Genomic DNA, 18,008 nt, shown 5'->3' on the forward strand with positions numbered 1-18,008 from the left:
ATATGTTGAATTTTCTTTATTCTTTCTTTATATCATTGTACACATGTGACATCACAAACTACAGTAGTCTTTTCATCCAGCCTTGACCGAGCGGAAACTTCAAAAATTACAACTTTTGTATGGATTGTCCGATTTTCCTCAAACTCTCACTGATGTGTTCTAGTAATATTGCTGCATTCACTCAGTCTCAACCCACATGTCTATGAAGGTGAACTTGTCCTTTAATAGGATAGTTGACACTTCACACATTTTTTTTTCAATCAGTAAATCACTTGTAAAATGAGAACTACGATGTGGCAAAATAATACTGACAAATGATAACAGAAATAGTGTCTTGTACAATGTAATACAAAGTTGGCAATTTCTTTTAATTTTCACAATTGCGCTCGTCATGGAATATTTGAGCATTGACAAAGTAACATACAATGCTGTATTAACACTTCCTCATAACACACGTAGAAATCTGGAGCGCGTTTACAAAACGTGCGTTGTGAACGTCAAACAACTCTCGCTGTAAATCTGGTTTTCATACGTTCTAAAGACAAGATGGTCAAATTAACACCAGAATTGATAGAGCAGGCTGCGCAGTACTTGAATCCCGTCAGAGACAGAGAATTAGATCTTCGGGGTAAGTAAATTCTGGCCCAGTTTTTTCGTTGTGACAGTGTCTGAGAACAACATCTCCCGTCCCGTAGTGTAGTGGCCGTGCATGATAGTACATAGTCACTGTACTGTAATTTACACGCACTGCTGGCAATGCTGCATCCGCGTACAAATCTCCCCCGCTATATCCGAGGGCTAGGGTCCGGTCAGGAGCTAACTAGTGCAATGACAGCCAATATTGATGGCAATGATGCTTCTGTTTTGTAACGTTAGACTTTAATGTTACGATTGTTACGATTTAATGTTACGATTGAGGCGCCCTCTAGCTCTCCGACTACCTACGTTGTACATTGTAGTATACGAGAGTGAATGCCATTCAAATAACACGCAGATGAGGAGTGAAGCAATAAGGACGTTTACAGACCTGATTTCAGCCACAGATTTCGGTGAGTTTTTGACGTAATTAAACAAAAAATCGCATACTGATTATTGAATGATTATCATAGATTACGATAATTCCTTGTATTTTAGTTTTCCACGATTAATAAAGATATTCATGAAGGAGTCGCACAACCACACTGAAAAATGACAACGTCTGCGAGGGAATAGAGGTGCAGCCGTGTCGCTTCGCGACAGCGGCTGCGTGTAGTTACTACTAGACCTAGTATTATTGATAACAATGTCCATCTCTAAAGGGCGCTATTACGAGTAGATCGCTTGGTTTGCGGCATGTTAACACTTTTGCGACATTGGAAAAACCTGTCGCCCTCTTTGAAACAGCCGGAAGACAATTGATAATGCGATTCCTAGTAGTATGAATTAGACAAATGGGACTTACTCAACACGCCAGGCACCGATAATAAGCGCAATGGCGATTCTTGTGGTCATCTGGGACCATTCAGTGGGCAGTGATCGTGTACGTATGGCAAAACGGGATGCGTTGGTATGCGGTATGGTCAGTTGGATTGCCCCTCCCACACCCTCGCTCGTGCGCACATTCGCATGCTGAGATGCCGAGTCATGAAAATCTCACTCATAAAATTTTTTTGAACTTGGCATCCCTGTAAGCTGCTTACCACAGAAAGGTCGAATGTCTTTATGTTGTATTCTGACAAAATTTGACAACCCCCAGGATTTTGTGAATTTCATTTCCGCTGTTAGAAAATTGTCACTTAAACTGGATTATGCCATTTTATTTTCTGTGAATATTGCTTCGATCATTTTGTATTTTTTTGCCATTATCTTTTTCATTTAATTTTGAGTCTTTCAAAATAATCTGAAGACAATTCTGTGCATAATCAACCAGCGTGCGGTGCGGTGCATCGCGCATAAACGACAGTGTGTGCGCGCGCATACGCGCGAACGTAAAATATGACGTGTTAGAGCTCTCTTTCTCTCCCCTCCCTTCCTTTTTTTTTTCTCTCTCTCTCCCTTTCAAGCAGAATGAAAAATTCGGAAATAAACTTGGTCTCAGATATGTAAAAGTAAAAGAAAAGAAATCAATTTTGTGTCTTTAAAACTAACCTAAATCGTACTGAAGTGAATTTTAAAACAGTCGTGTGAGTCTTGTGTGCGTGCTGCGCAATCGTAAACTACAAGGTTGTATTTGTGTTTTTGCTCAAGTTAAAAGTTTCACCTCCCTTCTCTTCCCTCCCTCCCTGTCTCCCCTTCCTCTCCCTCTCTCTCTCTCTCTCTCTCTCTTTCTAGCAGAATAAAAAAAAGAAATAAACTTGCACTCGGACATGCTAGAAAAGATAATGTTTCTTCAAGCATACATACGAAAAAGCACCAGCAGACAGCATTCGAGGAATAAATATTTTGTCTCACAGAGAACAATACTTTTAAAGAAAGTTGAATGTCAGAAACAACTTTTTATTTTCTGTTCTCAGTGATTTTTTTCACTGTTTCCTCATTTTCTTTCTTTTCTCTTTCTTTTTTAGTAGCAGCCATTAAAAAACAAGTACGCAAGTAGTAATTGTCTGTTGAGAAAATGAAAATAGATTAAAAAGCAAATGGTATGAGTGGGAGAAGGAGGTATGGAAGACATCAAGTATACACACGCACAATAGAAGAGGCATCATGTATAAATAAATAATTATAAATATATCTATATGCACACTATATACATGCTGAGACGGTTTACCCTCACAATAAATAAAAAGGATGGTTGAAATGGCATAAAAACAGAATGTACTGTGTGTTCTTTTTAATGTTTGTACATTGCACTAAAAAAAGAGAAAACTCAACATTGAAAGACAAATGAGGTCATAATATGTGACATTGTAGACTGGCGGAAAAAAAAGGTTCTTATTTTCATACATGCAAACACGTGACTAAAGTGTGCTTTTCGAAACTAAGAACATCGATGAATTTCCGGACATCACTTTTGAATTACGAAATTGAGGAATGCTTGTACATTGCACTTAGATAAGAGGAAATTGAACAGTGAAAGACAAAGAAAATGATATTAATGTGGCATTGTAGATCGGCGTGAAATAAGATGCGTACACACAGCGCAAACCAACCTAGAGTGTGCTCTTCGAAATTAAAAACACTGAAATGTTTCCGGACAAACCTTTGGAATTTTCGAATTTAGGAATAATGAACATTCACGGGGGGAAAAAAAAAAACTTCGACCATGAAACATTTCATGGCAATGTCCAAGAGTGTTCAGACTCATTTAAAACCTGAAACACGAGATGATAAGCTATATACCGTGTTCTTTTCGGTAAAAATGAACAAACAAAAAAAAAAAAAATGGGATTTTAGCTAAACTTAAGTGAATTAGGCAGGTGCTTTACGTATTTAATCGACACAGAACTGGCACATGAAGTCAACTTCCTCGATCTCATCGATGGTCATACCAACCAGCTCCGAGCACGCTACGTGGAACCAACGCTTGCAGTGGTTACACCCCACCCATTCTGCGTCATCGTCATCGAAATCACCATCGCACTCGCCGCATCGATCCTCCGAAATCTCGTCATCAGCACGGGCTCTCTTCGCTTCTCTTTTTCCCGATGCCTTCTCAGTTTTCTTCTTCTTCTCCTCTTTCCTCGCCTCCCTCTCTTCCCTTCGTTTTCTCTTCCCTTCGTTTTCTCTTCCGCTCCTCTTCTGCTTCCTTCTCCTCTCTCTTTCTCTTCTGATATGCCCTCATCTCGATTCCTGATATGGCTTTCGGGAGCTCTTCCCTGATCTTCTGTTGTGCTTTCTTCGCTTCTGGGTACACCAGGTACCTATCCAAGGCGGATGCAACGTAGTCAGTTGGCCGGCGCTCTGTAACTGCTTGTCGCGAAGAGTCGGGAAAGGCGGACAACGAGCCTGACTGTGTACTCTCCTTTGCCTGTAGAGTTGCAGAACCGGTGGAAGTCGACGTAGTAGCCGTAGCTGGGTTTGTCTCCGCAGGTTGAGAAGAAGTTGTCTCCGCAGGTTGAGAAGTAGGTTGGACAACCGGAGCCTCTTTGAAGAGCGTGGAAGCTTCTACTTTCTGCCGATCATATTCCCCGGTGAATGGATACAGACCGGCGACTCTGAAGCCTGCGCGAGCGTACTCCGGCTTCATTTCCTTCCAGGCCTTCACGAAGATGCCAGCGAAGACTGCCTTGGTCGGAAAGATGCCTGGATGCTCATCTTTCCACGCTGATTGCGCCTTCTCGTAGGCTTTCTTGAGGGGCCCAAAGACTGAGAGGTCAAGAGGTTGCGTGACATGAGACGAATGCGGAAGCAGTCGGTAAAGAATGATCCCGTGATCAGCGCAGAATTCGCCCACATGATGGTCAACGTGGCTTGCATGGCCGTCGACGAGAAGGAGCACCGGAAAGTTGGTCCCAAGGCTTCGCAAGAATGGATGGAAATGGTTAGCGATCCAGGAGTAGAACAGTTCGCTGTTCATCCATCCACCCTTGCTGAAGCCGTAGAACCAACTGTCTGGTGCTCCCTCGAGAGGCTTCCAATTGCACGATGCTCGCTGCCCGGGATAGATGATGAAAGGAGGGGCGAATTTCCCGGAAGCGGAGGCTGCCTCCAGTGTAGTCAGCATCGTTTTCGTCGTGGACGTAAACGCGTAGACGAACTTCGACCCTTTCATGCTCACGACTCTGTCTCCTTTTGGGCCATCGCAAATCCGCTTTCGTCGGCATTCCAGATCTGGTCGGGGCAGTCTAGGATGCTTGATTGGTGTTCTGACTCCAGATATTCGCGCAGACCTCTAAACCAGTTGTCTAATCTCTCAGTTGTGAGGACGGCCCTCTCCATACCCAGACCCTGCGGAGTTCGGAATGACAGCGTTGGGTTCCTTGTCATGAAACGCTGGAACCAATTGTTCCCAGGCTTGTCATCCTTGAATGGGGTCTTCCTGTTTTCTGCTCTTACTATGCACTGGACCATCTATAAAAAAATAAAGCGAGCAAAAAGTGTACAAAGTTAAGAGTAAAGGAAATGAAGAGAAAACTAAGTCCGATACTAGTAACATATTTTCATATATTTTCTTTCCTTTTTTAAAAAGCATATAGAATGTATCATGTCATGTAAAAGCCCTTTTCATTGAAGAAAAAATAAAAAGTAAAATACATGTAGAGGATCCTTTTATGTTTCCTTGCAGCGATTCAAGTAATTTATCTCCTTGCGTTATTCATTTTCTTTGCGTATACGCTATCACTACAAATATGCGTAGAGAAATGCTATCTATCTAGCAAATTTTTTTTTTTAAAATCACAACCCAAGATTACATTGTGTAAAACCGGTCATAAAACTGACATGTGAGCAGAGGCAGGTACATGCACTGCTCAGGATTTTTTTTATTTTTTATTTTTGAATTGCAATCATATTCGCATGTACCTTCAGAATTTGTTGCTTGTTTCGGCCGTAACCGACTCTGGACATCTGAATCGCCCATTTGGCAACGCGAGCCTCTTCAGCAGCCGTTAGGTACGGAGACGGACCACGTTTGTTAATACCGTCTGGACGGCGACCTGTCAATTTGTCATACAGGGTGCTCCGAGGAATGGAATACTGGATCGATGCTTGTCTCTGTTACATCTCACCGAGTCTCACCCTGTTTAATGCATCCTCTAGAGACTCCTCTGAATACTTTGCTTTCGGCATAATCTGCAAAATTTTAAAGGAAGGAAGAAAGAAACAAAAGAAAAGACACAAAAAAGAAAGAAAAAAAAAGAGTCATATGAATTGCTTATTTCATACATGCGTATATAGAGAGAGGGAGAGTGGGAGAGAGAGAGAGGCTATAATATTATACAAATTCTAGATGATTGTCTAGACCCTAGCTGTCTTATTTCGAAGTATTCCATTTCATGTGTTACTGTTTGCATATAACGAATGACATTTATATACGACACGCGTAGACGGTTATATACCCGTTATGTTATATTACGGTCATGTTACTGCAGTATACAATATACCGCATAGCCGGTTATGTTAGTCAATATACCCTACGTAACTATTGGTTAAGTCTAATAAGACTTGCTGCGTTGCACCTAGCAGTAGGCCTACATAATGTACTTATTTGTTAAGTTTTCAAAGATGATTTACATTAATATAGGCCTATATAATACATGATAAAGATTATAATACCGGTATCTTGAATATGTCACTGTAATATATTTTGATAAGTTTAATACATAAATACACGTACATTGTATCAGAATTCAGGATTATCAGGATATAACAAAATAATGGTTAGATTTATTTACAATCCAGGGTAATACATAACTTTTTTGTACCACTTGCTTGGTGGGGCAAACAGATTTTCAAATTGTGGCAGAACACTTGCCCAAACATTAATTTTTCTTGCCCAAAAAGCAAGTTCAAAAATGTGGGAAACTGGTTTAGATAACTACTCGGAAATCAAGGGGATTTTTTAAAAACACAATCATGCTAAAGAGCAAGTAATAGGCTCCTATTGATCCACACTTATAAACATAGTACATGATCAACAAGCTTGTGAATCGTAACATAGCATTGCGGAAATGAAATTTCATGCGTGTCATCACTAAGCAATTTCTTTTGGCATCTGTATGGTTGTCTCAACTCAGTGGTTTCAGGGAGTGAAAAAAAAAGTGACTGCAAAAATTTTGCTAGCCTAATTAGGGCAAGCGTTTTCTCCCATTCTTCTTAAACACTTGCCCCGACTTTGATTGAACCACTTGCCCCGACAATCGGGCAAGGTGCTTACAGGTAAGGAGCACACATTGGAATCTCTATAAGAGGCTAGGTTTACAACCGTATGCACCAGCAGGCGCCACGATGATGAGCACGCATAATGCGAGCGTAGCGATGAAGAGCGCATCATTGATATGAACAGCACGCATATGCCGTGCACCGAAGTATGCGCCCTCTATCGTTTTTGCTTTGCGGCCTCCCCTCGGAAACACCCGTTTAGCATTCACTCATACATTGTCAGTCACGGGGGGAAGACAGGCATTCATGCTCTCTCACATCAAGTCAAATTGACCACCAGAACCACAGAATATTCGCTTTAGAATGACCTAGGTATGTCTATACGCCTTAATTTATCAATTAATATTTAGCAAACTTACCGTCGTGAGATGATACCCTTGGGATCTTCAAGTTGTTTTGCAGCGAAAAAGCATCGCATGTGCTCAGTCCCACGTGTAGAGAACAAAGGGACGACATTTTTTCTTGGGTCAATCGGTGAACGAACTTAGTAACGACTGGTCAGTTTCATTAATGAAAGAAACTGCCCTGCCGCATATCAGTGTCTGGCCGCATATCGAGAAAACTACTCTATTAATAGTGATGATTAGTGTCTGTCTTTTACTTTCGCACCAGTTACAAGTGCCAGTTTGTCAGACAACAATGATCTCCAATAAATGGGCAATGGCATGCAATGCAAAACTGCATTGCACAGGACAGGATCAGATAAAGTTACTTGAGATAGCTAAAATAGCACAGGACGGTTTACAAAACACGTTCAGCGAGTGCCGCGATTGATCTGAAATAATGTAGCTACTGTACTAACACTAACAGGTTAGTAATATCTATCTCCTAGCGATCAGAGCAACGTTCTTCTACATTGTATGGTATCTTTAAAAAGATAATAATTTTTCTGCCTTTCTCAGCTTGTAGCGTCGCGGTAACAATTCATTGAGGATTGGGGTTGTTTGTGTTGTGTGTGTGTGTGTGTGTGTGAATAAAAGAAGATTGTGAAAAATGTGGTTATAAGACAACAAGGCGAGGGTGAAAGAATATGAAGCCTTTAGGCTAGGTAAAGGGGGAAAAGGAAATGCAAGAAAAGATTGAGAAAAAAAACTGGGAAAAATGAAACAAAAGGCTTACAAACAGAATAAAATAAGAGTAAAAGATAATGGAAGGAAAGAAAGAAGAGGAACTTGCATTATAAAGGAAAGCAAGGGAGAAATGGATATGTTTGAAAAGAAAAAAGGAACACGAGAAAAATATAGATTTAAAACAGAAAAACACTAGTTAGGTAAGATAATAGAATGAAAGATGAATCAAAACTGGATGAAAGCAAAGATGAATAGTCCCTGAAAGGAAGAAAGAATTATACAGGTTGAAAAGGAAATAGAGAAAAGAATTCATTAGAACGACACATTAGAAAAAGATATTGGAGAGGAGGAAAAGGAAAGATCCGACCCTTGTAAAAGTTGTATTTGGAGGGAAAAACAACCCATGAAGGAAACAAAGAACAATTAGGCAGAAAGTACAGTTTAAATAGGAAATTTAGAAAGATAGAGGAAATCCACAAGGAAATGATTGATAGGAAGGAAAGGGAAATTAAGGTATTAAGATTCTACCTGAAAATGAAAGAAACAAAGATTGAAAAGAAAGAGAAAGATATAAGTGGTAGCACACACTTGTGCACACGTTTAACCGCTGTGAAACTATACAACCGCTAGTGCAAGACCTGGCTGAGGAAAAGAGAAAAAATAATTGTAGCTTTTCGACGGCACCATAAAAAACCCCGCTGTAATGCTATACATTCAGACCAAATGATTGACCCTTAGTGCATGCGCTGAACGTATTCGTACTGTGCTTGTGTACAGAGCAGCGTTTCAAGTGATTGAGATTTTCCAACAATTTTCTGACACTTGTAAACTAAAAATGGTAAGATTTGGAGATGTCAAAATATTACTGAAAAACCTGATTATAAACAAGATCATCAGCAAAACAAAGATACCGTAGATAGTAAATGCACATTGGAAAAGCATTGCGTGCATTTCACACGTATTGTCAATAGAGGGTAGGGGTGTTGGTTTCAAAATTACGGCGCAACTGAGTGCGTCAAAATAACACCCCACGCGTTCGAAGCAGTTATCGTGGAGCGTGTACCGCAAATTTCATTTTTAATGCACACTTGTGGATTCAGAGTAGTTTCTTGCAATGTAAGTAAAATTTCAGGCAAATTGTGAGATATTTTAAGTTTCTATTAATAGAAAAACGTTAGGGTGTCAATGTATTGGACACCCAACCATACAGCAAAATCGGGATGAATGAGGATGTTCAAGTTATTTTTTCTGCTTAGTAATATCTATCCACATTCACATGCATATTTTCATTGACACAAACATTAAATTTACATTACAGTTAACAAACATTCTGGTATAGACTTCTTAACACTAGCTCTCATCGTTAGTGATGTAAAACACAGTCCATCGCTGTACACCATCGTCTAATCATGCTAATGTCTGGAGTAAACTGCTATGAAGAAATCAAATCAAATGTCACTACACTAGGTCTAGGGCTGACTGCAACTGTAGTTTTAGACTCTATAGCCGAGGTCACACTTTGGACTTGCAAAAGATCGAGAAGTTTAACATCGCAAAATCTTCGCAATCTGTGGTCGTCCATTCACACTGGCAGCCAAACTCTTGATCTTTGGATCGAGAAGTTTGGGTTTCTGGTGCACATGCACAAGAAAGATGACTCTACCATAATTCTATGGATTCACTTTAATGTCTAAACAAAGTTGATAATTCAGCAGTGATGATTTCTGTGCCATATTCTCTTTTTTATGTATGAGAAGATGCTTGTGAAATGTAATGTGTGAACTTCCAAAAGCTTTGTAACTGTCATATAGTTAATTTATAAGCATACATATGTATTAATGTTTTCTATTACTTGTATTTGCTTGTAGGATACAAGATACCAGTAATTGAGAATCTTGGAGCAACTGTGGTAAGTGCATTGTGGTAGGTAAAACGTAGCACATTAATCATTGATGAATTGCGCAAAGCTTAATATAGACAAATGATAATCTAAAAGTAGTATGCAAACTGAACAGTTGAGTGTCAATAATTTATTGAAACAAAGATAAGAATATATTTGTGTGTATGTTAGAATTACAAAGGTGTACAAATGTATGTTATTGATGTGTAAGTTGCTGGAAAGTCTGAAGTAGTAGTGATAGTCTGAAAGAATATGTTCAGGGATGCTGATTTAACAGTGACTCAGAGGAGATTCAGTGTATTGTTTAGTTTTAAGTTATACTCAGTGTATATTTCTATTTTAGTATGTTTATTCTGTTTTGTTGTTTGTTTGTTTTTTGTGAGAGAGAATCAGAGAAATTGTTGTTTTCAGTCTGTTATAACCCATGTGTATGGAGTGTAATTGGTATTTTGTTGTGGTAGCCCAGAAAGGGATACAGAAGCTGCCTCCAAACTACAATATGAAATGTTTCCTGCCAGACATGCTGAAGTTCATGTCACTCAAAAGCTGTCTTTTGAAAATTCTGCAGGACCAGTTTGACACCATCGACCTATCGGACAATGAACTCAGGAAACTGGACGGATTCCCCCTACTCAAGAGGCTTAAATGCCTGCTGCTTAACAACAATAGAATATGGTGAGCAATGCATTTTCACAGGTAACACAATCAACTTTGACTTCAGCCGTTGTCTGTATATCTTTCCTGTTGTTTCTTCTGCATCCTTTTGAAGAGTTTCTTCATGGTATTGGATAGGTACGTGTGGTGACTTGACATCGGCAGTGTAAAATCATGAATCTAAATTGTAATTACTGATGTTTTGGGTGAGCTCTGGCTAGCTTGTGGTTGGTTGAGTCAAGATTCAATCCCCCGACCCTTCTTCAATGAGAGGAATGTCTTTTTCTTTTTTTTTTTTATTTAAAGAAACTGAAATGTGGGGTGGGGGGAGTGGTCTGCAAGCTTTAGCATTGTTTGAGGAAATCTATGTTATATCAAAATGGAGAAGAAATGTAGAAAACATTGCAGAAGTGATATGAATAACACACTTGACATTTGTATACAGTTTGAATTGTAGTGGACTACAGTTATATAATTCAATCCACCATCTATTGTTGAGTATTAGTGTTGCAGCAAGATAAAGAAGTAGCATAATAATAGGTTGAAAAAGAGAAAGTAGGTGAATAATTGGATAGGAGCTGCTCATTTAGGATAGAGGCCAGCACCTTTTTTTCTCAGTAGTTTGCTGGAAGTCTCCTCTTGTCCATATTTTGCACATATTCAACGTATTTGCTCTCATAGTTTTGTTAACAACTCTGTGTTTCCAATTTGCACCAAATTTTAGCCGGATTGGAGAGAATCTACAGGAAAACCTTCCACGCCTGGAATCCATAATCCTCACAAATAACAGCATTGCCGAACTGGTATGTAATTATAATGGTATCCTTCTTTATCATCTTCTTAACTCTGAATTTAATTGATTACTGTAAAAGTGGAAATTTTTGCGGTGTTGAAATGTTTGCGCATTACACGCAACCAGAAACTAGTGTGAAAATAAAAGCACACAAATATTACTGCTTGCCATATCTGTTCCAGTAGTTGATGTCTTAATTCCATGGAATTAAAAACATGTGAAATTCTTCTAACCCTGCAGAGTGCGGAAATTAGTTGCACGAAAATATCCACTTTTACAGTAACCTGCTTTCTTTAAGATGATATACATTTTCCCCTTGAAAAACAATTAAAGAAGAAAGTTCTGTACTTAAAACACATTGTGAATGTGAGTGGTCATCTTTGATTAATAGGCCAAGTGAGTTCTTACAGATTTAAATGTCAAAGGATAGAATCACAACTACAAGTGACAAATTATGTTGTGCTAAGTTGTGTATATAGTAGTTGAAATCAATTAATTTGATGTCATTAATGTAGAGGATCCTATCCAGGGGAGCCTGCCTTCTTTGTTGTCTTGTTGTTGTTGTTTTCCTAACTTCTCTAGTTTCTATTCAGTTTCAGCAATTAAGCAGAAGAAATTAAATTAAACTTCAAGAAAGACTTCGGCTAAAAGGGCAGCCTTTCTCATGTTATTAACGCAATGTTTGAAAGAATTTAAAGAGAGCTGAGATGCCTATGTTTTTAACAACACAGTTGTACTGTGGGAACTTCCTATTGAAGGCAGTCTGTGTTTACACAAACTTTTTCATGACAAGTGATTACAAGCAATGCCTATTATGAACATTTTGATGATACCGTTTCATGTTGTACACTCATATCTAAATCCATATTGCATTCCACAGGGGGATCTTGATAACCTTGCATCCATCACACAACTAACAACATTAAGGTGAGTACTTTTTTTCCATACACCATTCCTAGTGCATATGTGTTACACAGACAGAGCCGTACTTACAACACCTGCACACTATGTGAATACGTTCTACACTCCTGGCTCGTTATCTGCCAATAATGATTCATAATTTGATATTGTTTTAATTCTATTACTGATAACAAATGCTGCAGAATGTACAAATCATCAGGGCTCGATATTTAACTTTTTTTTCTCAGATGGCCCATTTGGGCCACATTTATCAGTGAATTTGAAATGCTAGTGGCCTGCAAAAGAAGTGCAGTGGATTTAAGTAAAAGGAAACATAGCAGTTTATTTCTAATCTTAGTTGTCTGATTGGGCCACCAAAAGATATTCTCTTTGAAAGTTTGGTGGCCCAACATCAACTTTTACTGGTCCCGGGCCTTTGCTAATGTTGAGCCCTGATATTATTGACCACATATTTCTCTGCATATTTTGTGTTTTGGGGTCACTGAATCTCTTCAGTAGAAATGGAAAACTTCTAGCCTGCAGTGGTACATATGAACTGTAGCAAACAGGTTCTTAGTTCCAATCTATCGCTGTGCCTGTTGAGTCTGAAGTTGCAGTCATGAATCTCTTTTTATTTGCTCTTTGCACAATATGTCCAGCCTCCTCAGAAACCCAGTGATGGGGAAGAAGCACTACAGACTGTACGTCATCCACAAACTTCCCAACCTCAGGATACTGGACTTCAGGAAAATCAGGCTCAGGGTAAGGTCCCAAGCTCTGTCAGATGCAGAGATGCCCGCTGTTGCTTTTTTTTTCAGTATTTTGTACTGCTTTTGCTGAAAATACTGCAGGTTCATGGGAAAGGTTGTGTTTCCAAAATTGTATTACCAAGTAATACACATGTCTACTAGACATTTAGGTCCTTGCCCAAAAATTTGGCACCAGTTTTTAGTGAGCAATGCCACAGGCATCAAATTTCTGTAGATTTCTTTTAAGTCATTTTGAATTTTCTACTTCACAATGTTAGTGTACCTGACCCTTTACAGGAAGTTGTTATTTTCCTTTTTGTGTGTGTGTGTCATTTTCTTCTTCTTCTTCTTCTTCTTCTTTTTCTTCTTCTTCTTCTTCTCCTTCTTCTTCTTCTTCTTCTTTTTAAACCAGCTGTCAGATCTGATACATGTTCAGTGTCTTGAAATCTGTGTGAATACAATAATTAATTTAAAGGATGGTGTTTAATAGGGGGAGGTGATTGCATGTTTTGATTACGTCACTTTTTTGTTGGCATCACAGGAGAGGGAAGCAGCAGCACAGCTATTCAAGGGCAAGAAGGGAGAAAAGCTGGCCAAGGATCTGGGCAGGAGATCAAGGACGTGAGTAGAATGAGCAGGGGCCAAAATTGAGGCTAAGGTTATAATTTTCTCATCAACTGCACACTGAAAGTCTTTTTGTGTCATTCTTGCATAGAAGGTTGAGGCTCATACTGTAAATGTTATTTTAACCTGGACTTATTGAGTCAAATGTGTATGCTCATCATTTTTATTTTGATTCTGCTGAATTACAAGTATGCTTAAAATGTGTATGTTGTTGATTTGTCACTGTTTCACAGCAAAAACAGACCTTATTGGATGATTACTCAGTCTGTGTATCCCGTTGTTAAGTGAAGTGACGATGATGATGATGAGGAGGATCTATGGCTTTTGTATAGGGCCATACATCTGTTTAAACCCCAAACAAAGTTCTGGTACGCCTGCAAAAGTTGTCAAATTTTGCTCCAAAATGTGAATGTATGCCTAGGAAATGTGCAGAATAACGCTGTAATAACAAGATATTCGATGGGTAACGACGAAAATGGGAAATAACCAAAAACGTTCAGTCTCAGACCTTACCCGAACGGGGTCAGGCTACACTCGGACTTGGGGATAACTCGGCCTCGCTTTGCTTGACGGCGGGATGAGTTGTATTGGTTGTCCCTCTGGATTGTACAGTGTTGTAATATGCATATGGGAGCGGCCTATAGTATAAACTACATTGTAGCATTCTGGCTACTCGCAGTAATGGTCCAAGTTGTTACAACGCGCGCATCAAAAATCTCTTTGGCGCGCATGCAAAATTAGTGTGCGCCTCTCAAGCACCTCTAAAAACAAAAGACGCTTGATAAACAACAACAAAAACTTCAAAGACCGCGCGTCTCAGCAACTGAGGTGATGTGTGTATACTAGCAGGCTTGAGGACCGCGCGCTGCCCATTTGTTTTGTACAGGATTAGCATGCACTTTCCTGTCTTCTCAGTAAGGCCTCGTTTGGTACTCGTAGTATTATAGAGTACTGATGAACATCACGAACTGTGTGTAAATTGTCTGAAATAGGGTCGAGTTTTCCCTGAGACCGAGTTAGTCTGGAGCCTTCTGGAAGAAAAGTCGGTCTACCGACTTTTATTATTTTTCTCAAAATACTCCAAAACGACTCACCATTCCGGCAAACCGCGTCAGCCAGGTAAGTTTCTTTGTAGACTCTTTCAATATATTGCAAGCAAATATGAAATGGTGCCAGACGGGTTCTCAAGCCCTTACCAGAACTTTGTTTTCACTTTAAGAAACATTCAAAGGTGCATACTCCTCCAAGAGAGCAATTGAATGCCTGGTGAAAAATGTGAGTCTTGAATGAAGCTTTGAAGTTCTCCAGTTTGTCAATTTGTGAAATGTCTGTGCTCTACCTTACTACAGGTTTGTACCAGGGGCTGGCCTCCCCACTGAACAGAAAACAGGTCCATCTCCAGAAGACATTGCTGCCATCAAGGTGAGTGGTGCTTTCATTCTCACCTGGGCAAGGTAAATACACCTTTTTCCCTTTAAAAAAAAATCTTTCGAGCAGTAATATATCTGGTAGGGTTGATATATGAGTAATATGTCCAGTAGATACATGTGTATGACACATGAGTAATATATCAGGTAGATGTATACATCAGTAATGAGTAAGGTAGATGGATACATCAGTAATGTGTCATGTAGATGGATACATCTGTAATATATGTGATTGATGAATAAATCAGTGATATATGCAGTAGAGGGATACATGAGTAGTATCATCCAGTAGATGCATACATCAGTCATATATCCTGTAGATGGATACATCAGTGATATATCCGGGAGATCAATTTGTCAGTAATATATCCTTTCAATGGATAAATTGGCCATGTATGCTTGAATCAGTGCAACCTGCTATAAGGTGAGTTGTGGAAATATAAGCATCAGCTGGCATTTTGATCAGTGGCTCTTGGTACTGTCCAAATACATGGTAAGGATCAATATGATAAATGTGGGAGTATTGTGGACCTTTCAGGATTCAATTCCTGCATACATCTTTGGACGTAGATTTTACCCACTGAATTCCTGTACATCTACAAAGGATGAAGGCAATAAGTGCATAGTAGAGATGGCAGGTTGGTCGGGAAGGGTATTGCCAGCAGTGATGAGGCTTTACCATATAGAAAACGCATCTGCAATATTTATGGGACTTTGTGATGTTGTTTATGCATGGTAGGTTTCTGGAGACCTTGCAAGGGTTCTTATGCCTCCGCCACGAAGTGGTGCCGGAGGCATTATTCATGATGGAATAATTTTTTGGTTACGTAGTTGTGTTTTTCTCTTATAGCTGAAATCTTGATTTCTCATGAAACTTGTTGAAATCCTGTGAAGCTTTCATTTTGTCAGGGGTGATGACTTTGGAACGATTTTGTGTACAGACATAATACGATTTTGTTTGGATTTAATGTTGCCGCTAAAGAAGCGCTCACATGCTTATGGGTAAGCTACCATTTGACCTGCAATTTTAAGTTCCCTCCGGAGGTCATGGCAATTTTGATAAAGTACTGTATAAGCTATTATTTTTCTGAGGGTTTAATTTTTCGCAAATTTGGCAAATCAGAGTTGAATCGTAAATTTAACAACACATGAAAATGTTGCCATGTGCTTGGGAAACAATGTTTTTATGAGAGCATCGGTGTCAATTCGTGAAAACAACATCTCGTGAAAATGTCTGTGACCTCTTAATTTGCGAAAATAACAGCTTATACAGTACCTTTCACATGGGCAGTGCCACTGCTGCCAGCAGACCAAAACTACAGTGTAGACACATCACAACTGACACTCAGTAGTTTCATTTATTGAGCCACAAGTTCTCAAAGTCAATGTGAGAAAAGAATGTCAGTGCAGACATGGGCAAAGTGTGCTAACAATCGCATCTGTTTACTGTGTCCTACCCTGTACAGGCTGCCATTGCCAAGGCAGAGAGCTTCGAGGAGGTCGAGAGGTTGAAGCAGCTGCTGCAGTCGGGCCAGGTGCCAGGGAAGGACGACGCTGCCGGCAAGAAGAAAGCACAAGGTATGTTGGCTGCAAGGGTCCCCATCTTCGGGCAAAGTCCCAAACAAGAAGGTCCCTTGGTGGATGATATACTGTATACGCTATATATTTCGCGGGGGTTTTATTTTCGTGAATTTCGCGAGTCGGGAGCTATTCGCGAAATTAACAACACGCGAAAATATTACCTTCCAAAATGAATCCCTTGCCTTGATGATACGAACATTTCAGTACTGTATACCATGTCATGGCTTACCGAACAGACCATACTGGCTAAGCTTGTTTACGCACGTCCATGTCTACTTACGAATACTGTAGAGAGCCAATCCATTATCGCAAGGGGACCACTCGTCAGAAATCTAGCGCTATGGACTTAATCACTTCAAAAATGTTGAATTATAACTTACTACTTCGCAGAGTTTGGTAAGTTTTTATCATGCAGTGTATCACTAGTATCATTTTTATTTGCTAGTAAGTTGAAAATACACACTTTCTTTGCCACTTCATATTTTCTCTGGTCCCCCAATAGCGAATTTAACCACTCGCGAAAATGTGTGACAGCGGCAGTTCGCGAAAATTTATGTACGCGAAAATTATAGCGTATACAGTATGTACTTTGTTTTCAATTATCTCTGCAGTGTTGCCATAAGTATTGTTTTGCAGGGATTTAGATTCATCCTCTGTGGGAAATTCACCACATAACTGCTACTTTGGATTAGAGGGGGCATGACACATACTGTATATTTATGGGGTGCCAGAATTGGCACTGTGTGTATGTGTTACATCTGTTTGCAAAACCCATGCCAAGTAAGGCAGCCCAAGTCTGATGTCTTTGCTGTCCGAGCAGTTTGAGAAAAAACAACTCGTTCATTTCGCCTAGATGTACAGATCATGGAAATATGACATTCAGTTTTCATTGCATGTTTTCAGGTTTAAATGTAAATTTTGTGGTAGCAAATTGATGTAGTGGAAAAGGTGAGTTGTTTATTTGTCTCGCAGAATTTGTGCCAATAGAAGCACAGTGAAATGTATTTCACACTAAGTATAAAAACCATATCGTTTTATTTATGTTCGCATTGGTTAATGCATGGAACCTTCATATACTTGTCAGAGAGTTGTGAAAATTTTTGAGAGATGATATGTGTTTGGATGAAAGAGGCTTGCTTTACTCCTTCTATTTCTCTTTCTCTCGTGTCTAGCTGAAGGAGGAGAGGAGGAGGAGGAAGAGGAGGATGATGCAGGGGAACCAATGGATGAGGGTCAGCCTCAGCAGCAGCAACTGACCAACGGGCAGCCACCGATTGCAGTTCACTGACCAGTAGATGACCACAGCGTGTCTAGAGATCAGGAACTATGATGTTGTATTTGGAGTTATCATTTGAAGGAAACTCTCAACAGAACTCTTGACTGTTGCTCTGTAGACATTGCCCAGGAGTGATTTGAATGTGGAAAGTGCTGACAGACAAGAGATACAAGTGTATGAGTCATACTGTCCTCGAGTTTGTTTCAGCCGTGGTGATACATTTGAGGACAGTTTTC

At 39.7% G+C, this 18,008-nt stretch overlaps 1 protein-coding gene and 1 pseudogene across 1 annotated transcript; one reads left to right on the forward strand and one right to left on the reverse strand.

The window, feature by feature from the left end:
• Positions 1 to 471: 471 nt before the first annotated feature.
• LOC139718942 (U2 small nuclear ribonucleoprotein A'-like) lies at positions 472 to 17,804 on the forward strand. The gene is made up of 10 exons (XM_071630388.1): positions 472 to 628; positions 9,737 to 9,777; positions 10,337 to 10,443; positions 11,147 to 11,225; positions 12,096 to 12,142; positions 12,775 to 12,877; positions 13,406 to 13,485; positions 14,838 to 14,910; positions 16,382 to 16,493; positions 17,669 to 17,804. Exons 1-10 carry the CDS (start codon positions 547 to 549, stop codon positions 17,782 to 17,784), a joined length of 840 nt encoding a protein of 279 aa, XP_071486489.1. The 5' UTR covers positions 472 to 546; the 3' UTR covers positions 17,785 to 17,804.
• LOC139718975 (uncharacterized) lies at positions 3,409 to 5,706 on the reverse strand (annotated as a pseudogene).
• Positions 17,805 to 18,008: the final 204 nt, after the last annotated feature.

Source organism: Diadema antillarum, unplaced genomic scaffold, assembly GCF_040938485.1.
Source record: "Diadema antillarum isolate AM-2024a unplaced genomic scaffold, OU_Dant_1.0 scf00000103, whole genome shotgun sequence".
Taxonomy (NCBI): domain Eukaryota; kingdom Metazoa; phylum Echinodermata; class Echinoidea; order Diadematoida; family Diadematidae; genus Diadema; species Diadema antillarum.

Excerpts from the sequence above, each read along its gene's own strand:
- LOC139718942 (XM_071630388.1), top strand. The coding sequence starts at position 547 with ATGGTCAAATTAACACCAGAATTGATAGAGCAGGCTGCGCAGTACTTG. Across the intron at positions 12,878-13,405 it reads TCAGGAAAATCAGGCTCAGG|GAGAGGGAAGCAGCAGCACA; the intron begins GTAAGGTCCCAA and ends TTGGCATCACAG. Across the intron at positions 16,494-17,668 it reads CGGCAAGAAGAAAGCACAAG|CTGAAGGAGGAGAGGAGGAG; the intron begins GTATGTTGGCTG and ends TCTCGTGTCTAG.